An 18,015-nucleotide genomic window follows, 5' to 3' on the forward strand; every position below is an offset into this window, starting at 1 on the left:
TGAGTAACGCCCCCTTAAGTTTTCAATTTTTTTAGTGACCCTCTCCCTTGTATTTCATTACATTTGTTGTTCCTCAATTTTTCATTGTCAACTTGTACATCTTCCTAATATATTTATATTGAGAGAATACTATATTGATTTTAACACTAGTTTATTGACTCCTGTCTTCTGTTTTAAAATTTTCACAATTTACAGAAGTCAAAAAGTCCCCTTTAGATAGTGCCTATGCCATTGAGATATTGCAACAGAAATCCTGAAATATGATTTCTTGGGTCAGGAAAGGGAAGGAAAACATTGAGTGCACTGAGGTGTAAGTAGACCTATGTAGTGCATGCTTATATCATAAGTGCTGGGAAAAAAATATAAGAATTGCTTGTGGTAAAAACATTTGCGCCGCGCCGGCAAAGAATACATGAGAATAGGGTTTCCAAATTTTGCTAATTTCTGGTGCATTATGACAATTTTTTTCACTTCCGTCTGTTATGACAATTTTTTTTTCTCAGGCCATGACAGGATCAATTTTTTTTCTTCTATCTCACCTGGCGACATTTTTTTTTTTCTCAAAATCCTCCATACCCCCCCCCCCCAGAAATCAAATGGTTTTCCCCTTACTCGGGAAAACTGTTCCTGCTGCACTAACTCGTAGTAGAAACGATAGACAGCCTACATGCCAAATAACTGCTTACAAACAGGAATGTTGACATCATGTACCTAGAGAGTAACATTATTTGTCCTTTTAACCTGCCAAAAGTTGGCCTGGCTAAGTTTAAGCATACAAATGCTGTGTAATTTTACTGAAAGAAGCCCTTCATTGATTACCCTTTCTCAGATCATACCCTTGAAGGTATTTTTAGGTCTTCCATTGTTCCTGGCTGATCTGATTTATCATTTCACTTGGCAAGGCAATTCCTTATCAGCGTAAATATTTGTTCAGTGCAAACTGTACAAATTTGTCAAAGTAGTCGCTGGTAAACATTATCAACCTGTGAGTGAACTATACTGATTGTCAACCTCACCTTTTAAAACAAGGAGGGTTGACATTGATTAACATGTAAAAAGATATCTTACTGACCCGGTTAAATGACATTATTGAAATTAATTTGACCAACTAGTGCACTCTAAATAGTAGGGTGTGTATTGTTTTTACATACATAGAACCAAAAGCCTGTTTTCTGTTCATATAGTCAGATTGCACGTATCATGGTAAAGACATTTAGAAAGAGATTGCATCCATCATTTAATCTATTAAAAAGAAGGGAATTTTCATCTGACCACATTCTTGTTGTCTTTTTCTCTCAGTGCTCCATTGGTCAACCTACCACTGCCTGGCTATGCCCCATTGGAGTTCTCTACACCTGTGAAAGAGTACAGTTTACCCCTCAGAAAGAGTCAGAACAGACCAACCCAACCTCCCACACCAAGTACCCCAGAGGCTAGTGTGGAGTCCTCCACTCCCAATTGGGTAAGATTGAAAAAAAGAGTCCTGTTCTCATCTTATGATCATTGGCATAGTCTATCATTGACATTGCTAAGACTATGTTTGACATCACTAAGACTATCTTTGCCATGGGATACATGTATTCTGCAGCCACAACCCTACAGCAGATTAGGTTCAAAGCAAGTAGTGGACAAAGATATCTTGGGGAAAAGGCTGTAAATGTGTTGTTTCCTGTGAGAGGAATAATTCCATTGGTTATACCCATTATAAACCATTGCATTGTTGATTCTAGACCTTGATGCATCACCACTTGATTTCTGGGAAGTGTCGTGGAGCAAAAATAATGTGCTGGCTCACGAGGATGGTCATACTTCTGTGAAAAAAGATAATTGTATTGTTGCCATAGTATTATAAGTACTACGCTGCCCCAAGCCTCACTTTCTCTCATCTTACTTCAAATTTCACCATTGGACCTGAAATAGTTTTTAAAAAGAAGTCAAAATTTTCAACAAAAAGATAGTTTCTGTGGTTTCTCTGATGAGGGAAAGGATGATTTTGATTTCATCTACCAGCTGAAGCAGAGCAAATAATTTCTTGTTTATCTCGGTTTGAAAGAGAGAGGTGGGATTAGGTAACCCATGTATCCAATTCTGCAGTGTGATTACAAAACATGTCTAGACTGAATTGTTACATCCAGACAGCAGACAATTCACAGCTATTATCTATCACCATGAGAATGAAGCTGATTGGTCAGTTTCTTTGTGGCCACTGATCTGTGTCGAATCATAGTGTCTGCAGCGAGGTCATGACCTTATATCAAGTATTATTTGGTGAGATTTCATGTAAACAACATGGATTGTGGACAACTGTTTCCATTATGCATTTTAAATTTAATCTCTATCCTTGTAGTATCCATTCAATGTATGCATAATTGGATTAAACAGACACAAAGCAAACTATAAAATATTGAAGAAATTTCAATAAGACTCTCATTTGAAAAAAAAATTACATTATTAGCGACGAAGTTACGTAACTGAGGAAGCTTATAGAGTTGGGAGAGGCAAAATTGACGTCATTTCCGTCAACAACTTCCGTAAAACTATTTTGTCACACCACGTGATCAGTGTTATTTAACGACTACACTAGCATACCTCCATGGCATACCATTCACGTTGCACACTCACTATCAGCGAAAATACCAGATCGTGTTGAATTGACATTATAATTGAACTTAGAGCGTACAAGTGAGTGTATTGGCTTACATGAAAATGCGATAGACTATGATGCATTTACGTTAGAACGTCCATGCTCGATCAAATTGTTTTTGTTCTGTCAGTGTAAATTACGAGATTAATGGATGTTGACGGACATCTTGCGTGCGTTTGGTCCTGACATGCACGTCGTTTCGATCTCCCTTTTACTGTGCAGGGGAGAATGAATAACGTTCCTCGTGGGTTTCAAATATGTCAAAAAAATACGAAGTTTTGAGTGGATTTACGATTTCGTTTGTAAAATTACGAGCGAAAATTTCAGCTTCCCATTTCATCAGCGCGACCGTGCAAGAAACCTCAGTCTCGACATCATGCATGCGTTTGGTCCTGGACATGCATGTCGTTTCGATCTCCTTTTATTATAATACTGTGCAGGGGAGAATGAATTACGTTCCTCATGGGTTTCAAATATGTCAAAAAATACGAAGTTTTGAGTGGATTTACGATTTCGTTTGTAAAATTACGAGCGAAAATTTCAGCTTCCCATTTCATCGGCGCGACCGTGCAAGAAACCTCAGTCTCTACTACCTCCACATGTAGTACCACACGAACATGAAAGGCCGGCCTCTGAAACAGTCAGTGTGTAAGCGTGTGGAAATTTGCGTAGTGTTTTTTCTCATTTAATTTGGCAAATTATCAGCAAAAACCTCAATAATTCAAGGTAACCCTTTCTTCTCAATCGCTTCCTGGAGTTTCAAAGTCATACCAACGAAAATGAGTGAAAAATTTCGATGCAAAAATCGTGCATCGGCGAGAGTAATATGCGTAAGCTTAAAGAGACTGAGAGTATTCATAGAGAAATAGCCCATGATTCGAGCTTGGTTTTCCTGTTTTTCGTTTGAATTTTGGCCAAATAGTCGCTTTTTAGCAGGTTTTGAAATTTTTAAAGCATCTAAAAATATTAAAATGACTTTTCATTAACAAACTAAATAAAAAAGTAATAAATTCAATTATTTATCTACAAAAAAAATATTTCGGCAGGCTGAATCATGCAGCTAAAAAGTGAACAATCAATGTTTTGGACGAGTACATACGTGTGAGTGATTTTTCGCGGGGATTCCCCGACCGTTCATTGCTGTGGCGCTCGAATACGCAGTCAGTTTCTGTGAAACGGGATGAAATTTTCTTTCAGGCGAGGCGTTTCAAGTTACTCTTTAGAAAAGTTACTTATTTATCAGTTGTTGTTTTACTGTTTCATGACACATGTTTCTGATTCAATCACTTGTTGACCTGAAAAACAACGATATTTAATAGTAGCCTACTGACTTTTTCAACAGACTTTTAGTAAGTAGCCGCGGTACAGCTGTCAAAATACTATCGTTTTCAAAGTACATTTTGAGTGAACTTTGTAAATGAACATTCTGAACCATCATGTAATGTTATGCTTGGAATTTTGTTGCTTTTGAGGTTTATTCGTGGTTTTTTGTTTCAAAAGTGAACAATCAATGTTTTGGACGAGTACATATGTGTGAGTGATTTTTCGCGGGGATTCCCCGACCGTTCATTGCTGTGACGCTCGAATACGCAGTCAGTTTCTGTGAAACGGGATGAAATTTTCTTTCAGGCGAGGCGTTTCAAGTTACTCTTTAGAAAAGTTACTTATTTATCAGTTGTTGTTTTACTGTTTCATGACACATGTTTCTGATTCAATCACTTGTTGACCTGAAAAACAACGATTTTAATAGTAGGCCTACTGACTTTTTCAACAGACTTTTAGTAAGTAGCCGCGGTACAGCTGTCAAAATACTATCGTTTTCAAAGTACATTTTGAGTGAACTTTGTAAATGAACATTCTGAACCATCGTGTAATGTTATGCTTGGAATTTTGTTGCTTTTGAGGTTTATTCGTGGTTTTTTGTTTCTTTTATATCATCAAACATTGACAAGTAAGCTTGTAAAACTAGCCTAAAATCACTTAAATTAGAATTATGTGTTACTTTCTGGTTTTGTAACATGTAAAGAAAGAAATAAATAAGTTGATTTCTTTTGATCCTTTCCACTTATTGGTATTTTTTCCTGGTTTAAAGTTACTAATATCCTTAACCTTTAGTCTCTACAATCTTAGAAAAAATGAAACGATTGATTAATAAAAGAAACTCATTGTGACACAGTTCAGTCATTTCATAACGCTGGTTCAAAATTCAGTGTGCTATACTCATATCTTGGCAGTGCTGAACTCTTCTATCATAGTATCTGCAATTGAAGAATTACTTCACATAGAATAATTTGTAAATGTAAATCAGTGCTGTTTAAGATTATTTAATTGTCAGGGTGTTGCCAAATCTTGTGTGTATATAAGTATGTCCGGTTCTGAGATGAGCTATATTGGCATACACAAGGAATTTGTTGATAACTGACAATTTAATTAATACAGTCAATTTTGAAATTTACTCAAAACTTTTGAGACTGAATTTGAAACTTTACTAAGGATTTTTGGTAGCTAAGAGGGGAAACAGACAGTAGTGTGATGGACGGACCAGAAAGTCCATGGAAATCGAGCAGGTTGTTCTTACATGAACATTGCTGTTTGGTGTGTTGATTCAATGTAACACACTATGCTAACATGTTTCAACACCCAAGGAAACATTTGTAACTTTATAGTCAATGCGACATATTAATAAAATTATTTTAATTTTGTATCAGAATATCACAAAACAATGTTATGATCATCGCAGTCCAGCTGTTATGAGTAAGCATGTGTACTTGGCTGGACCGATCAAGTTTCTGCAAAATATCATTTCACTATCAATGACAAGCTAAAGTGACGTCTTTAATGAATGTGTCCATTCAATATCCAAAGAAAATTAAGGCTATCAATGACACGAAGAAAGTTTGTTTAGAATTATATTTTCGTTTTAAACTTCATGATGCAGTGTGGTCGTCTGACAATCCATCATCACGGCAGATGTAGTGCATGCAATATACAGTCCACACTGTCCAATCATGCGTGCATGTTTTCCTGCTATAATTCAATTGGGTAAGAATTTTGTAGCAAGGAACATACAAAATCTTGCAGATAAATCAATTTGGATGATCTATGTACATCTATGCAAATTCCAAGTTTGGTGGACATGTGAAAATTATGTTTTTTGCCTTCATGTACAAGATGGCATGTTTTATACCAAGCTGGACGCTGACTGCTAAAAAAACAATAGGTTTTATTACAGTTTGTCATTTCCACCCTTTCTTTGCATCTTTCTCAGCAACATTCCCCAAACCCCTCTCCTTGCATCCCTACCGCTAAATGCACGGAGGAGCACAGTGTCATATCATTGACGCTATTATATAAATGGTACTGTTAGTGTTTGTGTGTTAAAGGAATAAATAATTCACAAGCTAGTAAGGTATATGCTCATTACAACATGATTGATTAAGTTTGTACTTAAAACGTTATGATATTTAGGGTACCCACTATATTTGCTTTAATCATTATTTCTCTGAATCCAGCCAAAAGACTGATTCGTGATCACCAGCAATCAGATTGATCGTATTTTGAATGTTGTGTAGAAGCAATACCTCAAGTAGTCCTTGGTGGTCTGAAAGAAGATGTTTATGGTTATCTTGAAAATTTGAGTGATCAAGTATTGTGGGAAATATCTTGATACTTGTTGACCTCTGTAAATATGACAGAGTAGTGAAATTTGCAGCAGGTGCACCGGTGTTATGAAGTGCTTATCAGCCTGGGCACTTGTTTGAGATAAATTAGTAGATCTACAAAGTACTTCAATACTTTAAGCTGGGCAAGTATTAAAAATGTATGTTTTAGGGGTTTGGTTATTTGCGATCTACCATAATATCATGATAGGATATCTAATATGCTACTTAGTGGTTTGTGGTGGACGACCACTACCAGCTGAAATTGCATGTCCTCTTTGTAGACATTCAATGACAGAAATAGTCGTGCTTTTGGATCTGGGGTTAAAGGTCACTGTGTCACAGGGAAGGCAGATGTAAACCAGCAAAGGTCTCCCAGAAGTTCAGCATTATTACAGTACTTCCAACAAGCATTTGAACAAAAATAATTTAGGTGTTTTCTTCTGGGCTGATTGGAGTCTGATGTAAGACAGTGTATCGACAGCAATTATTGCTTTACTGAAGACACCATTTTATCTGATAAGAACAGAATGATTCAGACATCCCTCTTACAGCAGAATACTACTGTATGTGATGTGGTAGCAGGATATTTACATTTTTCTGTCCCTTAAGACTAGTATTGATCATCTTTGGATTTTTCATTTGCCATTTGTCTGAAAGGAGTTAGTACCTAACGTCAATGCACCGGACTCTTTCACTTTCGTCCCAACGACAGTGACACCACACCATGCTAAACTACTGTTATCGTTATTCTGACAGGGCATAACCTTATATATATCAGAAAATATGCATGCACATAAGTGGCGTCTGCTTGAATTTATGATCACATTCTTGCATGATATCATGGACCATACAGTCAGGGAAAAGAGATGAATGTTACCATTTATAATGACATGCAGTTCTTCTTGATGTCAAATTTATTTGAACATTGTATTTTATATGTGGTATTAAAATAGGAACTCGAGGTTATTTTAGAAATGTACTCTTTGGTCAGCAAACTTCTCTATTTAGACTAGAGTAATGTGTACATAAAATGTTGGTGATGTTGTTTTGGCTTTCACTGTTTCCTACGCAAGTCGATGTTCATCTGAAATGATGAGAAGATTTTGTCACCATTGTACAATAAAACAAGCTGATCAGTTTGATATGGTTTCACAGGGAAAATAAGCTGGTCATAGAGAATGAATGTAGACATAAATTCAATACTATTCATTTCCAACGTACAGCTGGCCCTTTTTTTGCAATCATGGAAAAGTTATGTTGGCAGACTAGGCTTTCTTGATGTTTATTCAGCCTTTCCAAATTGTATTTTCAGTTAGATCTGTCTGAACATAGTGACATTTGCAGATGCCTGTATGGGAAAATCAAGAGAAAAATTCATTTTTCACAGGGAAAATTTGAAATAAGTGGATGATAGTGTTACACTCTAGAGAACAGAAACTTATAAATGTTTTTTCTCTTTTTGCTTTCTCTCTCCAGTTTGATGGCCCTCCCCTTGCTTTCATACAACAGTTCAATGTTAAGGCTGTGGTATCACCTTGGCAATCCAACCTTATCCGCTCAGACGCCTTCCGAGCACCACTGTCAAAAGTTTTCAAGCTGCTGAATGAGTTGAATGAGTTCAAGTACAATAATAGGTACGTATGCAGCATTCTAGTTGAAATAATTGTAATAAATAAATAACTTTCTGCACTTGTGAGAGTTTGTAGTTTAGGATTGCAGAAATTAAAAATACAAAGTTTGCTCTATTTGATAATAATAGTAAGCGTAGTATGCATGGACAGGCAACAGTAATGTACCCCATAGTTGATTCATGCCTGGTTATTTGATCCCTTGAGCAGAATGTTCAATGAGTCAAATCACAAAGCAGTTACAGCTAAGGGGAAGTTGTGTTTCCATTGTTGCTAGTTGTTTTCCATATCTGGATAAAATGGCACTTTTTTCAGTTACGAATGGAGTACAACCAATTTTCTGAAACATATTCCGTAGGAATCTTATGGGATTATCACAAGACTAAAACTGTCCATAAGAATTACCATGAGATTTCTACTACCGGTAGATAGAAAGATTATTACCACTGAAATTTAATAGCAAATGTAGTGAAGAAGTCCAATTGGATGCTGGAGGACTTTTTCCCAAAAGATTCCTGTGGGATAGTTTTTGTAAAATAATAAAATATACTGTTTCTTTCAACACTAGCCTTTCAATCAAAAGTTTCTGTTACTACGTGATGGAGCTGCTGCCAAAGCACCAGAGTAAAAAAGTGCTGCCACGTCACGACTGCCTGATGCTCTCACCGGCCCTCATCTGGGAGAACCAGCAAGAAAAGTTTTCAAGCGACGGCGATCTTATCCAAAGTATTTATAAACATCAGGGAACAACTATCGACTATTCACCAAATCTGAAAGGTAAAGAGAAGCAGTGCACGCCCAGTCGAGTGTATAATATGAATTTTACCATGTCTAGGTTTTGAGTGTCTGGTACTTATCAAAGTGGTATGGTTCATTTAGAATGGAGACATGTATTGTATCACAGCTGCCCTCAATTCTTGCTTTCATGGAATAAGTTTACCTTGTGGTGGTACTCCAAGTGATCCTTTGTTGTGCCAAATACCCCATTTGTTGTCCCAAATACCCCCGTTAGTTGCAGTTTTTGGGTTGCATATAAGCAGCAACGATTTTAGGGTGTGGGCTTTTAAAGCAAATACCAGAAGTCAGGCAGGGTTAAAAGGGTCCATCAGTTTTTGGCGTACGTGATGTCTGTGTTGTTAAAGGGAACAATTAAAGTGCAGTGGAAATACCCTGGCATGAACTCATCTCGGAGTCCAGTGTTTGGCTTTAGATATTCTACCTATTGTTGAGTGATTGCTGTTCATGTGAGGGGCTTATGCCAGTCTGACTGGCAACATAAGGGTTGCAGACAGTTTGTTGGTTTTTTAGCTCATTTGGTTTTATATATAAATACATTATATGATGAGTCTAAGTGGCGTCTGTGTCTGTATATTTGTGGGTATGTGCGGATGTATGTCCGTCACACACAAAGGCTCCCATACCGCCAAAGCTACCGTCTCAGTATTTGGTGTACAGGTAGATGTAGGGGTTGAGATGTGAATTTGTTCAAATGAACACATCAGTGTCAAAAATGTGCAAATGAGGTAAGAAAAAGCGAAATTCTGAAACAGGCTTGACACAGGCTTACTCCACTGACTTGAGTCATTTCCTGTCATTGTTTATGAACTGTTACATATTAACAGACCTGCTCAAACCATAGACAGTAGAGGGGAGGAAGACCGTCAGTAGAGGGGAGGAAGACAGTCTGTGGTCAAACTAAGGGGGGCTAGCTGCCTTTCTGCTATGCATGTTGCTAAAGTTGACCTCCAGTACCTAAAGTTTCAGACCTTAATTACTTTTGTCATTCTTGTTTTTCTTGTTTAAAATATTTCTTGTTGTTTTTCTGGTTGTACTGTGCAGAAATCATTGTCATAACATCAACGTAGAATTTTCCTGCACTGAACAGATAGAAACAACATACATTGTTGATCTTTGGGGCATACTGGTATGTACCAATTCTGATCAAATTTGAGCGACACCGTATAATTGCGGTATTTTTTAGTGTACTTGTACTCAATGTGGCCAGTGGAAGAGGTAACTGACCTTAAATGCTTGGTTTTGACAATAGTACTGATAGCTTTCAACTGTTTGTTTGTTTGTTTGTTTGTTACAGCTATGCATATTCATCCTTTGCAGGGAATAGGGGCATCAACATGTTATTGTGTGAAAAAGAGGTAGTCTGGAGTGGCTGCTGCAAGTTTAGTCCATATTTGGCTGTTAGTCTGTGTGGCACCTATCCACAAAATGGCCATGCCTGAAATGTATTTGCAGTGTCTCCCAAAAAATTAGAACCTTGAATGACAGATACCATGTCGTCCAACCGAATTCCTGCCATGCAAAGATAAAGGTCATTTGTGGTGATTGGAGAAACTGGTACAATAATGCAATCTCACAGGTGTTCTGTTAGCCATTAAGACAGTGGCATGTTAATAGAGTTACGCCCATCAACGGCTTATCGTGTCTTTGTCGTAGGATTGGGAAACAGCTTACTACTTCCATGTGGAAGATCATCTTGCCGATATAAAGTAAAATATGTCAAGGTGAATGTAAGCAACATCAAACATTGCTCCGTTGATGGCATGTGGAATTACTACTGGATTGTCTATTGGAGGAATGAGGAACTCAGTGTACATACCTCTTCGTATGCAACAGGGTAGCTTTAATGTTTGAACACAGACATTGAATAACGAGCATATGCTCTGATGGTCAAGGTCGGCAGTCTGTATTCATATTCTAGACATCAGATGTCTGGCGTTTACTGTATCAACTGCCAAGGACACAACTTCTAATGACCCCTAGACATCTCTAGCCAGTGTGTAAACTGAAAACATGGTCAACTTGACTTTTGTGACTGATGTCAATGTAAACTAGCCTGTCCATCAGTCTTGCTAATAAATGTTTTTTTATGCCAAATATGATAGGCTTACACACAAGGCTGAATTTTGAAACTAACCATTTGAAAATATTTCCTGGACCAGTTATTTGAATTGATAGCAAGGAAATAATTCAATATTTTCTTAGAAGCAACTGTAAACGCTAAAAACACCTGTTTCTCTAATCTACATTTATTCAATCACATTGACATAATCCAAGCGTAAGGAAATATGGAAACTGATGTAGATTACCCTAGAATGCAACCACCAAGTGTTATTGACATGAGAAATGTTCATGCCCAGATACACTGGTCTCAGTTGAAATTCAGTGTCATAGGCCAAGAGGATTTGTCCAGTGTTGAGTAGTGGAATTGATGGTTTGATTTGATTTGGAATTCAAAGTCGTTGCCAGATGTGTATGTTGTATTTGAATTTCAGAATTAAGCCATATGACTCATATAACCTTGAGAAATGATAGATTACCAGGCAGTTTAAAAACCCAGTTAAGTTGAAATCTGCTGTCGCCAGTCCAAATGATTTTTTTGTAATGTTTATAGCACATGTATATAATATGATTTTAGGTCATGTATTATGTGTGTTTTTAGGTCACCAGTGGCCAGCACTTGTCGATGCAGAGACCTTAGACTTTAATAGTTCAGCAAATGAATTGGGACTCCTAATGTTTTATTTAGCCCTTCCATCAAATGTATGAACATGCCACCAGATTCAATCCATTTAGAATGATTTATGGAGACCATTTCCATGCCATGCTGATAGCGTCGGTTCACTTAAAGTTCAAATACTGAGTGAGATAAATTGCTATTCACTGGTGAACTAAAATAAGGCTGAAAATACAGCCCATGAATACCTTTTTTTCCAAACTCATAGAGTCCTTGGGCAGTTCTTCAAATCGGTAACTTTCATATTGTAAAGAATGCTTGGTTACGTGTAAAGTGATGTCAATTCTACATTGCATGTAAATATTCAATACTTTCCTAGATGACGTTTCTCTCTCCTATATCGTGTCTTTCATCTACTATATACAACATATTCATATGACATGTTGTTTTATTAACTTCTATGTTTTGTTTTCGAAAACTTTTGACTAATGAATATGTTTTCCAGGAACAGTTGTCCTGAAATAAATGCAACTTACTTTGAAAGGACTAATATGCCTGTCATTGCTTGTTTTTCACCAGTCACTATAATGAAACCTACTACTACTACTACTGGTACTACTACTACTATTATAAAATATTCGTGACTTAAGTCCACTGGTGGCCAGTTATTTTGCTTTTTCAAGTTTGACCATGTTTGAAGATTCTATGGCAGAAAAAGGGACATCTAGTGTACAGGATTTTTGGATGATATACTTTCAATGCATTCCTTAGCATGTTATATGGAATTTTGTTCTCTCTTTTATTCCAGATTTATTATTTGGCATTCCATGGAAGTACAGTGGAATATCCCGGTTTTATATGCGCAATAGACAAAGAGTGATATCCTATTCCGTTACTGTTGTCCTGCAATCCTATAATGCAAGGTAAGGGATGCAGCATGGAATATTTATGATTACCAAGTATCTTCTTGTTCAGACCTGCTCATTCTCAATAATCTCACTCAAGAGTGAATTAGGTCGCTGCCTAATAACCTGTGTGAGTTCCCCCCCACAAGTGGCATATACAGAGAATTGTACATATCTTCTCTATTTGACAGTTGTATCTTAATACACCTTTAATACAAAGTTAAAAGTAGTCATATTGTCAAACTTGAAAGTAGCAAAAGTTACTACTTCAGATTTCTCTAAGCAAATTCTACATGTTGAACTCAATGACGTTGGTCACAGATAGTATTTTCGTTGCAAGTAACAAACCCATGTGTTTTCTAAATTCAGTTTCATAGATGGTGTGAAGACACATCTTCAGCATATCTATCCAGACAGCCTTGTAAATATCAGCCAAAGCCAGGAAGAGGAAATGACACATATATTTTTCCAAGTAAGACCTTTTCTGTCCACTAACATCTTTGATAACAATTGGTAAATGACAAACCATGGTGGTGAAAGGGTTGTAAATTACTCCCAAGTATGTATTTGGCTTTTTCACTTGCCTGTCTTGTGTAGTCATAGATAGCCATGGCTGTGAAACCAGGTCATATATTAAACCAGCCACCAGACTCAAGGCTGCTCTCAAGGTCTTAGACAAATATAGCACTTGGTATCAGAAGGGTGGAAATGCATGTGTAAAGGTCATCAAACAATTTATCAGGGCAAGCCTTTATACCAGATGATAGGATCAGCAGAAGTTTCTCAAACCAGCTGTTGGTTGTTCAAAAACAAATGTTTTTTAGCAATATCTTGAAAAATGGTTTTGTTCAAAATTGGTAAATATGTGATTCAACGTTTCTACATCAGTGAATCAACAATGTAAGTTTCATTGTATTTTGCGTGATGTTTGTGAAATGAAATAAAATTGTTAGTATTTATCGACTTTGAATTGTTTTTCTCTCACCAGAATGAACCAGGATTTGTGGAACTGACATGGCTTGGCCTTACTTATCTTATACTATTTATGTATGTCTATTTTTCTGTCCGTAAGTATCATATTCATGTCTTTGGGTGGAGGCTGAAGCAGGTTACTTGAAAGAAAACTGAACTGTTACACGATTACTATATCGTTTTCCACAATTTGATCTCTGCGTGTATATTAGCAGGGAGCAATGTTAATTCAGTGGCTGTTAACTTGCTGAATCTATTAATACCACAGCTAAACTTCTGTAGCAGAATACATGCCTTATGTATTTTTATCATCATTCATATGTGTCAAACAGCATATCAGTCACTGCAGTCGTAGTGGTGACAACACTAAATTAAATGGGGAAGGCTGGGAATGATGAAATATTTGAGAGAAAATGAACATGACTGACAGCTATAATATGTAGCTTTCTAGAATCTCATTCTGTCACAAACATCACTGCTTCTGTTTCATCTTTGTATCAGATTTTTTATGTTCATCGTCATGTTGCGAGGAATCAAGCTTTACAAGTATGGAAAACATCTAATTTTAGTCCTTGATATCAGACCTAGTGGGTGGCATTTATCTTTGTCGTTACCAGCACAGGAAAATTCTAGTCTTCACCATTTCCGCTTTGCAGTACTTCCTCAACATCTTTGCCGCTGCTATTCTTACTGTCAGCATGGCTTCCAGATGGAGTTACCATTTATAAGTTGATGAAAATGCTCTCTTAATAGAGTTCACCAGAAGGCAGTAATATCTTCATTTTATGATTTTTTTTTACAGGTAAAATTGAGATGGTGAAATCAAAATGGGGCTTAGCCTTCAGCGCTGTCGCCATGGTTATTGCATCACTTTTGATGTCTGTTGGTTTGTGTTCATTCTTTGGTTTAACTCCAACCGTCAGAGAAGGGTAAGTTTATTTTCTTGGACTGGAGGAGTTGAATGTTAATTAATAATGCAAAATTTAATTGTCCTAATTAACTTACCTTTCTTCCATTTTACTTTGGTCAGATGACTTGCTATTGTTTGATACAAGCATTGTCGATAAGCTTGGAATAAAGCTGTGATTTTGTTACCTACCTCGGGCAGAGTTCTCTTTAATCACAGGATTTGAAATTTAATATATGCTCAAAAAGAGATACTTGCTGTTTTGTAATAATTCAGTAGTTTTTAAAGCACCTCTCTTTTCTCTACCAGCAACAGACTGTTTTGAAATTATCAAGATGTTGCATTCTGACAAATGCATCCCTTTCTTTCTCAAATCATTCAGTATAAATGGATTATTTTCAATTTCTGTATCATGTACTAAAGATGTGGTGTTGGTTTAATCATACCAGCAGTTTGTACCCAATGTGGATTGTGAGACCATATGATACCTGTCATTTCATGTAGCATTGTTTCCTGTACACCGGAGAGCTCGAATGAAAATAGAAATTTTAATCGCTAGTAAGATTGGAATAACCAGATGGTATCCAAACCTATAATGTCAGCATCTTTCAGTCTTATTATAAAACACCTTTCAGATACTTTTTTGAATAGAAACATAATAACTGTACAAAAGTTTTGTAAAATTTACTGTCATGTTTTTCGTTTCAGGGAAATTTTTCCATATATGGTGGTATTTATTGGTTTAGAAAATATTTGGGTACTTACAAAGTCTGTAGTGTCTACCCCTGTGCACCTTGATGTCAAAATTAGAGTAGCTAAAGGTTAGTTAAAGTTTATTTCTGTTTCTTCTGAGAGTAACTTTTACTAGCATTTGACTGTTTTCCGGATTAAATGAATGACATCATTTCCTAGATGATCCATATTGGTGCAGTTATTTTCAAATCTTGGTTCAAACCACCATCTATTTATGAAAGATAAAGATCACTGTGTGTAAGTTATACAGCATTCACAAATTGTTGGCATATACTAATGAGAAAAATTGTTTGTAAGACTTAAGGCAAACTCGGTGGCTTTTACCCATTGTATGTATGTACAACAGTGAAATGATCTGTATCTGTCTTACCTTTATTTTCACTATCATGCAAAAATTCACACATTTAAATGTATGGTATAGTCACACCATGGAAACCATGTCTATGCATGATTCTCAATCCCCAGTCGGAAGTTGTTCTGAAATTTTTGTTGTTCAAAACCCTGTCAGTAATTTAATCTTCAAGTATTTCAGCAGTTTATCATGTGTTGGAGAACTCTGTGGTACTGTCAACTTTCATTTAGGGGGAAGGGAGAGAGTTTGCGATGAAATGTTCATTTGCTGTGGGACGTCTTACGGCTAGGCTAATATTGTACTGTAGTATGAATTTTCAACCGCAGCCTTGCTTTGAAGCTTACAGGTTGCCTCAGTCGATATTCTTACTGAAAATTTTTTGTGTTTCCTTTCTATGTCTTTCCAGGACTAAGCCGTGAAGGCTGGTATATCACAAAAAACTTATACACAGAGTTGATGATCATTTGCGTGGGTTATTTTACGTTTGTTCCAGCTATTCAGGTAAGTACTCAATGGCAATTACATAGGATGCAGTTTGCACTTTAACCTGAAAGGGTGTGACGTTAGTAGAGACTGCATCCTGGTAAAGCATTCAGATCTGGAAAATGTATGAAACAATGATTGTGAAATTATATTTAAAGAAATTAATCCTGATATCGTTTGACAGTAGCAGTCCTACAATAAGTAGGACTTTTTCAAGCATGTTAGTCTCAGAGGTTCGACCCAATGACAGCGCCACCTAGTGGCCAAACTTTTATTTTATGTGTAAAAACTGTTGATACTGAGCTGATGAACATTTAGATTTGATACAGAGCTGATGAACATTTAAAATATACAAACATATACTTATTTAGATTTAATGATAAGTAACTTTAGCTTTTCATGCTGAAAGTTGTACCATATTTTATGTTTTATGTTGTTTTCACACTCCATTATTGCAAATGAATGGCACCAATCGTTAAAAATTGGTATTACATACACAGCCCCAGTATGCTTGGTTGACCTGTGCCCTTTGCTTTTCACAATATTGAAGGCTTTTTCCATAGAAATTCTTGTGCTCAGTACTTACAAATTCATACAGATTCACATTGGAAGTGGTAGTGAAATTTCAACAGCACTTTTTCAAGTTACAGAGTAATAACTTGTGGAATTTTTTGTATGTTTGTTTTCCAGGAGTTTTGCCTGTTTGTCATAGTGGGTTTGATAACGGATTTTCTCCTACAAATGATGTTTTTTGTAACAGTGCTTTCAATTGATATCAGGCGGTTGGAGGTGAGAAAACGTTTTGTGAAAGCATAAAATCCTTGAACCATTCAAATCAGACCAGCAGACGAACAGCTATACAAATCAGAGAACATCTTCAGCAATAATAAAATCCAATTCTGTTGTTTGTGAAACCTACACATGTCCGGTATACCTGTGTGTGTATTTTCTTACCATCTTCCACATCAAGGCTGAAATCAAAGTGATTAAGTAGGATTTTCACATATCTGTTTTTGAAAACAAGCACAACTTATTTTTACACTGCATTACAATACTCCCTTCTCCCACTCTTACATGTAAGATTCTGTATATGTGATGATGGTGCCTACTTCCTTATTCATGCTTAATAGATCTTAATGACTAAATAACTTTATTCCCTTGTTTTCTCAGCTGTCTGACTTGCAGAAAAAGAGCGTGCAGCGAGAGCTGCAAGCGGCTCAACAAGACGAAGAAGAAGCCAAAACGGAGGCTGTCTCCACTCCTGAATCCAAAAACTCTGTGCAATCTAGTCACCTTGTGAGATCAAAGTCATCTCCAGGTTTGTCACTTTGGTCGGATCTGCCCAAGTCTTCACATTTACAACCCACTGTGTCTCTGTTGAACCCACCGACGACCCAAGGCACAGCGCCCTCACCTTCACCTATGCCACCGGCTGCACTGCCACCACCAGCAGTCAAAATGCCGAAGAGACTGAGGTTGAATTTCTTCTGGGCTAGGTATAGAGTGGTCTCCAGGATTGTAATGGTGAGTCAGAGATCAACTCCTATACTTTCCTGTTTTGTTGTTTGGCAGTCATGGTTAGTTTTAATGACATCCTCACAAACTGTTGAGGTCGCTACCTGAGTTTGCAAAATGTACGTAAAACTGCTGAAGGAATTTTTAACATATGTGAGTTACATTTTAAGTCCTGGCAAGTATCATATGTGTTCCAAATTTATTAAGAGATATGTGTGAACATAAAGGAAACTGTCATTGTTTAGACTTAACAGAAATATGTATATTATTATCATGAATCCAGATTTTGTCACTTTCACTTGATGTGCAGTGTGACAAACTTCCTATGTATTTTATTGTGTCTGCTTTTCACGCAGGTTGCAAGTGTCATTTGGATCCTTGTGACGTGTTTCCTGGTCTACAAGTCAGGCATCGTCCATCAGTTAACAGAAAGTAAATCAAACGCCAGCTCTCCGTCACAGCTCTCCAACGTCCAAATAGCAAACCACAGATCACCTGATCCCAGACCAGTTGTGGATTCCAACCTCATGGGTGAGCCGCCAACCTTGATATCATCGGCTGGTAGAGATGACCGAAGTGTCAAACAGCGTAAGAAAGACAAGAGCGCCTACACTCATCCATTGGAATTGGGAAGCACTAAGGACTGGTGGAGAATGTTATCATACAGACACTGGCCGACACTGTTCAATTGTTACAACATCAGTCTCAGCAACAGGTAGGAA

At 37.0% G+C, this 18,015-nt stretch overlaps 1 protein-coding gene across 1 annotated transcript in view; it reads left to right on the forward strand.

Moving 5' to 3' along the window:
• LOC139140259 (sterol regulatory element-binding protein cleavage-activating protein-like) overlaps nucleotides 1-18,015 on the forward strand; it is a 63,275-nt gene that overhangs the window by 29,992 nt on the left and 15,268 nt on the right. The window contains 12 exon segments of the mRNA XM_070709383.1: nucleotides 1,300-1,462; nucleotides 7,783-7,940; nucleotides 8,503-8,711; nucleotides 12,215-12,329; nucleotides 12,681-12,783; nucleotides 13,300-13,378; nucleotides 14,086-14,212; nucleotides 14,899-15,011; nucleotides 15,702-15,796; nucleotides 16,469-16,567; nucleotides 16,949-17,302; nucleotides 17,650-18,008. Of these exon segments, the coding sequence (XP_070565484.1) occupies nucleotides 1,300-1,462; nucleotides 7,783-7,940; nucleotides 8,503-8,711; nucleotides 12,215-12,329; nucleotides 12,681-12,783; nucleotides 13,300-13,378; nucleotides 14,086-14,212; nucleotides 14,899-15,011; nucleotides 15,702-15,796; nucleotides 16,469-16,567; nucleotides 16,949-17,302; nucleotides 17,650-18,008 (1,974 nt within the window).

Source organism: Ptychodera flava, chromosome 9 (genome assembly GCF_041260155.1).
Source record: "Ptychodera flava strain L36383 chromosome 9, AS_Pfla_20210202, whole genome shotgun sequence".
Lineage (NCBI taxonomy): Eukaryota > Metazoa > Hemichordata > Enteropneusta > Ptychoderidae > Ptychodera > Ptychodera flava.